This window comes from Vanellus vanellus, assembly GCF_965231255.1.
Source record: "Vanellus vanellus genome assembly, chromosome: 5".
Lineage (NCBI taxonomy): Eukaryota > Metazoa > Chordata > Aves > Charadriiformes > Charadriidae > Vanellus > Vanellus vanellus.
Window position 1 is genome coordinate 26650530 of NC_138910.1, and position 12907 is coordinate 26663436.

The 12907-nt window shown below is 38.4% G+C and overlaps 1 protein-coding gene across 4 annotated transcripts in view; it reads left to right on the top strand.

Annotated features, from left to right (window-relative positions):
• The window catches only part of OSBPL6 (oxysterol binding protein like 6), a gene marked incomplete at its 5' end in the record, with an annotated part of 51566 nt that extends 38916 nt beyond the window's left edge, over positions 1–12650 (top strand). For all 4 annotated transcript variants that reach the window (XM_082483969.1, XM_082483970.1, XM_082483972.1 and 1 more), the window contains 11 exons: positions 1440–1577; positions 2967–3054; positions 3255–3508; positions 5558–5695; positions 6054–6117; positions 6722–6800; positions 8057–8201; positions 9302–9446; positions 9946–10072; positions 10648–10770; positions 11733–12650. In XM_082483969.1, the coding sequence (XP_082340095.1) occupies positions 1440–1577; positions 2967–3054; positions 3255–3508; positions 5558–5695; positions 6054–6117; positions 6722–6800; positions 8057–8201; positions 9302–9446; positions 9946–10072; positions 10648–10770; positions 11733–11841 (1410 nt within the window). In that variant the 3' untranslated portion in view covers positions 11842–12650. The remainder of the gene's footprint in view (positions 1–1439; positions 1578–2966; positions 3055–3254; positions 3509–5557; positions 5696–6053; positions 6118–6721; positions 6801–8056; positions 8202–9301; positions 9447–9945; positions 10073–10647; positions 10771–11732) is intronic.
• Between the last annotated feature and the right edge of the window lie 257 nt (positions 12651–12907).

The following is a 12907-nucleotide window of genomic DNA, read 5'->3' on the forward strand; positions in this document are numbered from 1 at the left end:
ATTTTTTGTTGATTAGCTCTTTCTTTTTCATATGTACATTTTTATGTTGGTACAACTGTGTCTGACTGAAGTTTTTCAAAGAGATTCTCAGATCTCTCATTCACTTATTCTCATTGCTTCATATGTATAATCTTGCTATACGTAGATAATGACTGCGTGAGCATCTTTTTAAGGTAGAGGCATGTGTATTTTTCCACGTCCCTCTAGCTTATATGAAGCGTTAAAATTTTCATCACTTCCTGTAAAGATAACAGTGAAATGAGCTTCTGTGTCCATTATAATTCATCAAACATCATATACCATTTATAAGCTTATAAGACCCAGCAAAAAATACATGGGTTTTGACATCTTGGCTAGTTTATGATGTATTTTTTTTTTGCGTTTTGAGACAACTATATGGAATGATTCTATAGGATTAAGATGTCAGCAAAACCATTTGCAGGACTTCTGTGGTAAGATTAATGGGGATAGAGTTGCAATCTGAAGAGTTAACTGTGTTTAGAAGGGCTTCAGTAGTTTCATCTGTATTATCTCCCAGAAACAACATGCTGTATAAATTAAGGGATTAAGTCAGAAGCCTGTTTCCCTCCACAGCAGCAGCTCCTTTGGTGGAATGATACAGGTAGACATCTTAATTTCCCCCCCGCCCCACTTCTTAAAGCAATAGCCCGTAGGGTAACCCGTTGAAACCTGGTGTTCCTCCCACTGATAGCAGGAAGAGGAAGATACGGTAACTATTTAAATTAGCTTGCCCGCCTACTGTGTAACACATGACACAATTTCGAACCCTTGCCTTTGCTGTTAAATTCTCTTTATAATAAACCGTAGAGAGTTCATTCCCTTCAGTGATATTGAGTCAGCGTTCATGGCATAATTCAAATGAGATTTGGAGTACAAACACGGAATAAAAGCACACAAATATATAGTATAGCCATCCTCCTGAATATTCAAACATTTCAAACATTTGTTACTAGACTGGTTCACAAGCGCATTTATTTTGAAGGTGACTTATAACTCCCTGACCTTATAAAGCTTTATATTTGAGTTTTGATTGTTTCAAAGCTAGCTCCCAGTGATATGAACAGGTGTCTTTTTATCTGAATTTCATGGTTGAACTTGTCTGACACAGTCCAACTATTGTCCATAAAGTCCTTCCTCTGGATACAGAACTAGATCCGTGATTATTCATGCTGCTGAAACTTAGCAGTTGATGCTGAGCAGGCCTCAAATGAAGATGTGTATCGCCGCTCAAAATGCACTTTATTTTGTAATTGTCAAAGTCTCGTCTGTTAGGTATGCACAGAGCCCTACTAAAATGCCATTTTTACTATCTGTACTTATATTTGGCATAGAAGAATTATTCAGGTGATTTACCCCTTCTATGCGTGTTTCTTTTATACTAGAAATAATACTTTTATATTTCTGTGATTTATTTACAGACGGGTGAACAAATTCATGTCAGTTTGCCGCTGTCTCAGCAAGTTTCTAATGAGAGCAGGCTCTCTATGTCTGAATCCGTTTCAGAGTTCTTTGATGCACAAGAAGTGCTTCTATCTGCCAGCTCGTCAGAAAACGAGGTAGGCCATGATAGCACGCTGCAGCTTTGCTGTTGGACAGATTTAGGTATTGCTGCCACTAGTGAATGATATTTTTTATGTTTTTTTATAATGTTACTTAAAATAAAAAGGTATCAGAATGTGTAAGGTGTAGATAAATGAACCTGAGACTCCCTTGTGATGGGGTGCGGAAGTTCCCTGAAGTGTAAAACTGAGTTGAAAGTTGTTTGTATCGGTAGCTTACGTTCAGGTCATGCCCTTGCTAGACTATGGCAGTTTCAGAAGACATAGACAGGAGTAATTATGTCTGACTATGCAGTCAACTAATTTAGATTTTAAAATATTATTTAAAAAGTCTAGTAGTGTAGTCTTCTAGTATACATATAAAATTATTCTCTGTAATCAGAGAAGTAGACAAAAGCCTGAAAAATTGGCTCCCCCAAGCTCAAAGTTGAAGCAGCCAGATATAATTCAGGCTCCTCAATCATATTGCTGTCCACAGCTTTCCTGTACTATCCTGAATAAATTCTTCAACTTTAGAAATGTATTTATTTTTTAAAATACCTTTATATAAAGCCATAGTCGTGCTGTGGTCTACCACATCTTCTGTAAGATGAAATAAGAGTGTGCCACCATATTTTCTCTTTGACAAGGATTGCTCACGTGCCACTTGTTGGCACAACCACAGCTAGAGTTGTTCATCTGAAGAGTGCAATGGTTCCTTATCTTATTGCTTCTGTCAGATGTATAGTACGTCTTATCTCAATAGTCTGGATTGCGTATATCAGCATGGAAAATTGGTGTGTCTGTATGGTATAAACAAAATGGAAACTTTACAAAGTCACCTCCAAATGGTATAGGCCTTATAATGAATACTCTGTTATCAGTAAACACTGTTAAATATATTGAAAGTAATATTTCTGGAAAAAACAAAAGTTGTAAAAAAATTTATTAAAAATAGTCTTAATGTTGATGTAGTTCTTGTTTTGCAAAATGATAAGTTGGTTTCCATATAATTTTTTTCTGAAACACAAGCTGCATTTTATTGTTTGGTTCTTTATAAAGAGCACAAATCTTAACTATCTTTTCTTGCCTCCTGTCCCCAGCACGTTATGCGGTCAATTTTTTGTTCATCCCTGATTTCGTTTGAAGTTCACCCTTTTGCAAATTGAATATCAGTATTGGCTTCATAATAAAGAATTCAGAAACATAAGGAGAGCATAGCATTTGTTTTGACACTTAGTGCATTGGCAGTATGGGCTGATTGAAACATCCGGTTGATTTAGTTTAAAGCTCTAATTGGCGTATATGATTTCTTTGAATATTTGTGTTTCATTTAAGTATTTTTGTCTAATTTGGCAGTATATTATATATGTATTTGACTTAATTGTTATTTTATTTATGTTTTAGGCTTCTGATGATGAATCTTATATCAGTGATGTGAGTGATAATATATCTGAGGACAACACCAGTGTTGCAGACAACATTTCTCGGCAAAGTATACGGCTATGTTTTAAACTTTGGGAAATTACATTGGTTATGTTCATATACTAGACTTACTGCATATCTGTACAAGACCAACTCAGCTGAAATCAGTGAAGTTGGGCTTGCTTGTTCTGGTGGTGATGTGGTTCAGTGGATCAGTCTGTTTTTCTTAATCTGGTGCTTTCTTATGCTAATAGTTTTTTCCCTTCCCAGTTCTGAATGGTGAGCTAACAGGAGGCGCGTTCAGGAACGGAAGGAGAACTTGTCTCCCAGCTCCCAGCCCCGACACCAGTAATATCAATCTGTGGAATATTTTGAGAAATAACATCGGCAAAGATCTTTCCAAAGTATCCATGCCAGTTGAGCTAAATGAACCTCTGAATACCTTGCAACATCTTTGTGAAGAGCTGGAATACAGTGAACTCTTGGACAAGGCTGCTGAAACAGATGATCCTTATGAACGCATGGTAATAAATTTAGTGTAGCACTTCTTATGTCTGTATTGGGAACCGTTGGGAAAAAGGGAACTCTTGAATGGAGGTCTGTGCAGGGTCCTCTCTTGCTCTTCCTGTTCACAGGCAACAGACCTCCCTGCTGGGTCAGACAAATGCTGTGAACAATTACAGGTGGTAGGTTTGTTCTGAACAAGGCTGAGGGACTTTTCTTGACTTCAAACCAAGTCCTGCGTTTGTGACTCACTGATGTGAAGACTGATGTAGGCAACGGCAGTTTCTAACGCTGCAGCATGCTTTCCTGGCTTTCAGTGGTCAAGTCCAGCAGCCTCCAAGAGCTAATCAAGTCTGTGGCTGGCTTATGATCAATGTAGGTGTCGATTAGCTGTCATCCTAGGCAATTTCTAATAGAGAAGTTCCAAAACACCAAAACAAGGCTTGCCTGACGTCAGCTCCCCTGTAAGTATGTCTCGTGTTTTTAACTGACAGCCAACAGCCTGTCTTCAGCTCTCAGGGTGTTTTGATCTGTCATGGCTCCTTTTCCTCAGAAGAAACAGGGAAAGACTGTAAGGGGAGAGTTGGCAGTGTTGTTGCTGAATATATCCACTGTTCCCTGGTATGGGTTGGCAACACCGTGGATAATTGGGAGAAGAGAGGTTGCTTGTGGCTGTCATACAGCCGCACGCTCAGGTCCATTACTGCCGCGTTCGTGTGGCCTGCAGGAGAGTAGGGGGTCCTAAACACTGGTAATTTTTCCTTGCCACTGAAGAAGTTGGACTTGTCTTATGATAGGAGGTTCAATTATTTATCATCACGTGCTGTTTTCCTGCAAGACTCCTTATGTCCCTCACAAAAGGCGATCCTGTAAGGACTGGGCAGGGTTGTACTGAGCAAGGCAGGCTGTTTGCCTGTAGGACTCTGCCTCCTTTGTTGAAAAGCTTGGAAGGGGAGTATTGAAGGAGTCAGGAGAGCTCAGGAAGGAAAAGCCACGGTGCAACCAAAAGCTTCCTTGGAAACCTAGATTCGGTCCCCTTCTCTACTACAGATACCTCTGCCATACTGGGGATACAAGCCAAACTTTTAACAAGCACCTTAAAAATGCAAATTGCACACCCAGCCTAAGGTAGGTGGGGCTACTTAGCAGAAGTGCTGAACACCCAAAGCATCAATGGTAGCAGTGCTTTGGATATGTTACCTGCTTCTTCTTTGAAAAGAAGAAGCTGCTGTTCAAAGAACAGCAGTTACCTGCTGTTCTTTGAAAAACCAGGACTTTGCTATCTTAAATAAGCATCCAAAAGTAGCGGAAACATTTTCTTCTCATTGCTCTATATAAGGAAAGTAAACCCCCTCATTTCTCTGTGGTGCCTTACAGTTAAATTCATGAAAAAGGTTTCGGAAGAATGAAGGTTTTTGCTGTTGAAGAAAAGCCTGTGAAAAGAGCGGTAATTCTGTTGATGCTGCGTTTATGAATGACATGAAATAAATAAAGAATGGAGCACCCATTACGCAGTGTGAAGAAAACAAAGCATGTGAAAGCTCATGAGTGTTGTGCCCTTGCTACCATGAGGAGAGGGGAACCTGGTTAAGGTTCACCCCACTGTTAGCAGAACCTTAACTCTGCATTAAGAACGTCCCAAATGAGAGCCGTTTATGTCTGACACTAAATAAAATAGTTCCCGTAGGAAAATGGTATGTGATATTGTCATTAGATGTTATCATATAGTATTTATTCACAGGGAGCATAAACTAGAGTTGGGTTTGTGTTTTAGATCATTGGTGATAAGTCTGTTTAAAGGTACAAAACCAGTATCTTGTGCAGGTTATTATTTTAGGGGACTGTTGAAAGAGGCTGACTGAGGCCACGAAGAAAACAAAACTATAACAACAAAAGAAATCCCGTTTAGACTGGTTCTGCCTGGGAATGTATGGCTCCACTCTTAGGCATGCTTCATCAATCCAGATTCCACTCTTGAGTGGAGTAAGTTGTGTGACATCACGTAGTGATGGCATATACAGAAGAATCTCTGCCTAGTCTCACTTACGTTCTTGTCTGTATTTTCACAGGTTCTCATAGCTGCTTTTGCAGCATCAGGCTATGCCTCTACGTATTTTAGAGCAGGAAGCAAGCCATTTAACCCAGTGCTTGGTGAAACTTATGAATGTATTAGAGAAGATAAAGGATTTCGATTTTTCTCAGAGCAGGTAAAGCTTGTTTCTAGATAGACACTCCTGTCTAGATTTAGATTTTGGTTTCATTGTTTTATAGAGTAATCTTGTTTTTTCTTTCTTGTTAGAATCGTTCGCTTTCTTAGTACTAAAGAAAGGTTGTTACTATGAGTGAACTTCATTAAATGGTAGAAGGTATATATTTTTATAATAATCGCAAGGAAGGGTTTTAAGTACGTAGCGGTTTAAGTACAATCTTAAGTTGCATCTCTTCTCATAGCAACATAGGCTAAAAAATAGTGTGGGCTATTTAGTATTTTCATATTGCAGTAACAATTGTATTGTCTTAGAAATGAGAATGAATTGTTTTTAACTCAGCCGAACTGTTTTCCAGGTTAGCCACCATCCTCCCATTTCGGCCTGTCACTGTGAATCGAAGAACTTTGTGTTTTGGCAAGGTATACTTTTTTAATTCAAAAGCATAAACATTTTTTATTAGCAAGTAAAAACTTTGTCTGTACAAGCTGAGATTTGCATTTGGGTCTTACTCAAAATTTATATACGTATTATTTTTGTAGTAGCTTATTACGAACTGATGCTCTGAATTATTTAACTCCAAATTCTCATTCTTAAGAGCGAGCAGACGTGTTACATCTTCCCTTGTCACTTGCAGTCTGTTTATACTTTTCTGCTTAAAAGCTTTTGACCAAGAAAATTATTATTTCTAACAAACACAAGCAGTTCTTTTTACACAGTTGAACAAGCAGCTCTTCCTTTCCTTGTATCTACTGGCATATGCATTTGATTTATATTGAATGTTTTCATGAGAGATTTGACAATAATGTAGCACAGGCATGTCTCTTTGAAGAAAATCAAACTTATCTTTAGTTTTTCTGAACTAATGTCATTTTCTAGTATTTTTTTTTTCTTTTGTATTTTCATGACAACCTCATACTGTCGTGTTTTAAACCAGATGGTCTAGCATAGATCATCTTGTGTGCTACACAGAACACTGCCAGGCTGGTCTTTTCAGTTTTGTAAATTTTTCACTATTATATTTAGATATCAGGTGGAAAAACAAATTCTGGGGGAAATCAATGGAAATTCTGCCAGTTGGAACCTTGAATGTGACTCTTCCAAAGTAAGCTGCTGTTCCGTTTCCTTTTGCTTTCAGCCTTTGCTGCAATCTAATCTGTGCTGCTTTGTGAATGGGTCGGGGGAAGTGTGAATTGTACTGGTGAGAGTTAGTGCCTAGCTCAGATCTCCTCTTAGTGTACAGGTGGGGGTACCGAAGCGTTTCTGAGCCTAAAGATCCAGTTGGAGTTTTGGAGGAAGAATATACAAACTCCCTAGGAAGTGATAGGCAGAGGGGAATAGAAATGTTTTAGGAGAGAGAACCCAAGTTTTACGTGTACAGTAGTGATCTGTTCAGAACAAGGCTGCAATATAGGACTGTCAGCAGCTAGCACTGTCCTTACTAAGGCTCTCAATAGTGCTGAGTGCTCCCTCAGGACAACCACTGGTAACACTGTAAGGTTGTTTTTCAAAATGTAGATAAGCCAAAACATGTTCTTCAGATGTTGACAGAGAAGCGAAAAGAAGTTTCACCACAGGTAAGGCTAGTTGCAAGTTCTAAATCCCGAGAATATGAAAGGAGAGGATACTGTAAACATGTCTGCTGGTTTTGCAGTACTATTCCTGCTGCTGTACCTTGCAGCCAGCTTTTCTTTCTGCCTCTAACAGTATGGCATCACTCCACTTCGCCTCCTTATCCACCTCATGTAGTCGAAGTAAGCGCACTCAGGAGCATCTTTGTCTTCTGTCTTCATGCCTGCCCCTCAGGGCTGAAGGAGAATGTGCTTTGCGCAATATAATTCCCTCCTTTTAGTCCCTTGTTTGACAGCAGAGATGCTCTGACTCTGAGTAGTTGTTACAAAAGGAAAGGGTTGATGTGCCAGTGAGCTCCTGCTTCCTTTCCGTTACCTCCTTTCCATATTTATTTTGTTCTATTTGTAATTTAATTACATTCACTGCTTATATTCTCAGTTCAGCCTTATGTTGATCTTTGGTTCATGGTCCTGCCCCTAAAGGATTTGTGGCCAAAGCACTTAATGCTCTGAGGACAGTGAATACGCTGTGCGGGGCTTCAGTGGTTCGTAATGTCTTGGTTTGTGGTTCATAGCACCATTCTTCAGTTCTCCGCACTAGAGCTTAGGTGAACTCCTCTATGGAGGATTAGTAATGTACCCAGAACCAGTGCTTCGTTAAAGTAAGCTATCGTTTCAAAAGTTTTTGGGGAGTATGGCCTTGTATTTATGACAATGGAGCTATGTTTTACTTTTTTGTCCGTAATGATGATTAATACATGTTACCAACCACTTGTTAATCTGTTCTCAGGTATGGGGACTTCTATGTCTGGAACAAAGTCACTACTTGCATACATAATATTCTTAGTGGAAGGAGGTGGATAGAACACTATGGAGAGATAACGATCAGAAACACAAAAAGCAGTGTTTGTATTTGTAAACTCACATTCGTCAAGGTAACATGTATTCTAATACGTATCATAGATTCATAAAACCGCATAGTTTAAGCACGCATCAAGCTGTTTCTTCAGTATTCCTGAAATCTACTTTCCGCATTTTGTCTTATCAACGTTTGTAAATATGTAAGTTGTCAAATGAGAGTGATATGTCAAGTAGTATGACTGTATTCCATTGACCATCTGATGTCTGTGTGTTGCGTTGCTGTATAGCTGTGTGCTATACTGTTGTTGGTTTTAGGTTAAAAATGAAATGACAAAATTTCTTTTCTGTTACCACAATGAAAACACAAAGTCAGTGTAGACTTCTGTGCCATTTTACTTCTGCCATTGCTAGAATTTTGCAGTCAATGTTTTAGCTCTTTAGATTAAATAATGCTGCTTTGGTTCATAGCGCTTTAATATCCAGGCAAGGACCGTATATAAAACCAGATCACTGTATAGCTATGTTACTATCAATTATTTTCCCTAAAGGTAAGTTTGTCTTCCTATTGCAACAAAATACATCAATACCATTGCGGTGTTAGCAGTGGTGCATTACCATAAGTCTGAAATTCATGTTTTGATGGATGTTCTGAGACTGGGCAACTGGCTCAGTAGGTGAAGGTGGAAGAGATAAATGTGTCCAAGAAAAGCAAAACAGAGAAGAGAAACAGAAAGCAACAAGAAACAAGTAATACTGGCTGAACATCTTCCCTGCTGCACGCAGTAGTGTGCAGCAGCCATCAAAAGATTCTCTTACATGTACGGGTATATTCAGTTAACCGGCTCTGATCTTGAAGCTTTCAAAGTGTCATTTTTGCCAAATTGTATGGGATTTAGGTTAATGAATAACAATATAGTTCCCAGATGTGCAGATAATCTAAATACCTTTATACCAAAACCACACCTCCAATTATTCAGGGTTTCTCATATACTAAATCAATTAATATTCAGATCATCTGAATTTTGAATTCTGATATTCTTGGTTCCAGGTGAGCTGTTCTGATACCAGATTTGGACAATTGGTCCCACATACGAAGATTCATGCAGTATATGTCTTGGTACAATGGGTAATGCAAAAACCAGTGTGAACTAGTGATTCTTTGTTAAACTTGCAGGTGAACTACTGGAATTCAAATGTAAATGAGGTCCAAGGTGTTGTGATAGATCAAGAAGGGAAAGTGGTTCATCGCCTTTTCGGAAAGTGGCACGAAGGCCTTTATTGTGGGGTTGCACCTTCCGCCAAATGCATATGGAGGCCAGGTAGGACGCTTGTAAGAAACTCCGGCAGGTACGGATAGTATTTTGAACCTACTTTGCACCCTGCTCTCTGCAATGTCTTCTCTGACTGCTGTTAACGGTGCCGAATCAGTCTGCAAGTGAGTGTTCCAAAATTAACTCTGAAGATCAGTTGAGGTTAGCTTTTATGCAGACATTTGATAAGCCCACTTTCTGGGGAACAGGAAACTATGTTTAGCTTGAAAATCATGGAAACAGTAATTTTTAAATAAAAAGGAAGGAAGATCATAAAAATTTTGAATCTATTTGCAAGTAATTACAACCTCTGCAGGATAAGCAGTTGAAATTAATATTTAGCGAATGTTGTTCCACCGAGACAATGGCTTTTGATGCTTTTAAATTGTATGTAAGAGTAAAATATATTAATATTTTTGCTGTTGGAATTTAATAAATAAATGCATCTCTTGCATATCTAGAGTAATAGTTTAAAAAGCTTTTTTCTTTCTCATACGTATTCATACAGGCTCCATGCCAACCAATTATGAACGTTATTATGGCTTTACGAGGTTTGCTATTGAGCTCAATGAATTAGATCCTTTACTGAAAGATCTTCTTCCTACAACAGATGCGCGATTCAGGCCGGATCAAAGGCAAGAATGCTTATTTACACACTTAATATTTGGTGGCTTTAAAGTTGGGTTTGACCGGGTATTGAAGTTTGTCTATGTCTTCGCTACAGTCTGAACTAAGCTTTGGAGGATTCTGCTAGCAGAGAAGGTATTCAGTACGGCTGAATCAAATTTCCTCTTTGAGGGAAATAGGAAGCATCTTATTGGTATAGCAGAGCTATAGTGCAATCTTTGGGCAGAGGTAGGATTCCTCATAACAAGCTGGAAAGACAGGCTCTGAAATGTCGTACCCTCCTGCTACGAATGGAAGCACCGTTAATTCCCTCCTAGTTCTCAGTTCGTAGTACTTCAATGTTTGTGATATGATGCTGGAGTTACTAAAGAAAGTGTATACCTTAGGCTATAGGTCAGGTACCTGTATCTGGGGAGTCGCATCTTGGTTATTCTTACTTCAGGAGGTTATGACGAGATCTGAAAGTGGGTGCAACACCGAGAGCAGGCTTGGCTTCTGCTTGTCTTTTGTGATGATTGGTGCTAGAAAATCCCTTGTTCTAGCTGCTGCATGATTGCTATAGGACCTGCTGTTATTCATACAGGCTTCTTGAGGAAGGAAATATAGAAGCGGCAGCGTCTGAGAAACAAAGAATAGAGGAACTCCAGAGAGCTCGGAGGCGGTACATGGAAGAAAACAGCATTGAATATGTACCCAAATTTTTTAAGTGAGTCTATTCTTTTCAGTAGTAAGTCTCTGTTTTCTGTTGTGTGACTGGACAAAGCACTACAAGAATTACCACTAATGTAGTCTGTTAATCGTGAAGGCCCAGACAATGGCAATTTTAAGAAAAATAATCAGATACCTGATCTCTACTTGAAGCAATTTTTATATAGTTTAAAGCTTCATAATTGAAAGATCACTTTCTCACGATGGGCAACAGCTATAGAAGCCTGCTGCACCCCTTGGCCAATGTTTTTTGAACTTTGAAGTGGAGTAGAAGTACGATATTAGGATCTAAGATTTAACTATGTTATTGTTTTAAGTCATTGCGTAAACAGAGTAATAAATAGTGACCTGAACAACATCATCATACATATATCTCTCTTTATAAAATGTATATATAAATGTATATATATATACACTTAAATTACAATTGATCTCTTTTTGAGTGGAGGGGGCTTGTTTGTTTTTGTTTTCTGTAAGCATTCTTCTGAAAGAAGGGGTAGCCATACCGAATAGCCTGTGTTTAGCGTGGGGAATCAAAAGTGAAAATATTGAATGTGCTTGATGCAGTTTTGTAGGGGAAGATGAGCAGAATACAGAGGAGACAAACAATGTAAATGGTAAAATGCTTGCATTCTGCAAGCTAGGTTGGTTGATCCCCTGCGCGTAATCAGAATCTGTAACGGCCAAAAAGGCTCTGAGACCTGCTCACGCAGGTCAGACAACAGATTTGCGATCTTGGCTGTTTTCTAAACCTTCCACTTTTGACATAGGTAGAAGTTGACGTTTATTTTTAAGTCCCTGACTGTTCTAGTGTCCTTTAGAAATTTGACATCCGATTTAGTATTGGGTTAGATCAGAGAGGTATGGAATTTTATTTCGTATTGCATAAGACTGGAGATCTATGGTTGGAACTTTTTTCCTCTCTCTCCCTCCCCCTCCCCCCCCTCCTGCTTTCTACAGAAAAGTTATCGACGCTAATCAAAGAGAAGCCTGGGTTACCAATGACACATACTGGGAACTGCGAAAGGATCCTGGCTTTAGTAAAGTAGAAATTCCCGTACTCTGGTAAACTGAGAATGTAGATCTAGTAAACATATCACTCTGAAGAAAAAAATAACTATGCACAATATGTTTCTTATAGCTAAGCGTGGTTTGTGGGTCTACGGAAAAACCTATCATTCGCATTTATATTCATCTTTATAACGGACTTTTGAAAGTGCATTAGACCAGGCCCCTGACCACTTCTGGATCTTTTTAATTTTGCAGCAGCCATTAAAAAAAAAAAAAAAAAAAAAAGGAAAAAAAAAAAGAAACAGAAACCTTTTAAAGTTTCATACACTGAAAATTCAGAACAAAAGAAGCAGATGAGTTATCCAAAGTCACTCGGAAGAGGTGGTAAACACAAAACTGCAACCGGTGCTTTAAAAAGACATTAAGAGTAATGTAATTTAAATTAAAAAAAAAAAAAGGAAGAAAAAGAGAAAAAAATCCATTTTGTTTCAACTATTTTTGTTAAAAACTCTTGGGTCACAACACTGTCATTTCTGGCTTCAGGTTAGTCCTTTGGTGTGATGTGCTTGGACTGACTTTTGTCAAAAAGATACGCTTTTCTGGAAGCTGTTCCCATTCACATGCCATTGTTCATGCCTTAAACAAAATATGAAGATGTACAGTAAGTAATTTTAAAATATGTATGTTTAGGCTTGTGTGAAAGGCAGATTTTTAAAGCAGTAGAATTTTATCATGATATAAATATTGGAGAACCTGCATTATTTAAAATCAAAAGACAACAAACCATCTAATTATTTCAGAGGAATGAGATCTACTGTACATGCTTTAGCTTTGGGAAGCTGACTGTATAATCAGACTGAAAAGAAACTGCTAACTGGTTGAATTTGAGACAATTTTGGTAAATGCATACGAATTACTAGTCAGAAAGTTCACATTCTAAATGAGTGATGCTGACATGCAATCATCACTTTTACCACTGGCTGGACATAGTCTTACAGTGAATCTCATTTCTCCATAACTGTTTATACAATTAGAATTCCCTGAAGCTTTGCAACAGCGTGAAAAGCACAGAAAGATTTCATCAGAAGGTCTCTGGCTTCTCTTCAGAAGCTGGATAGTATTGT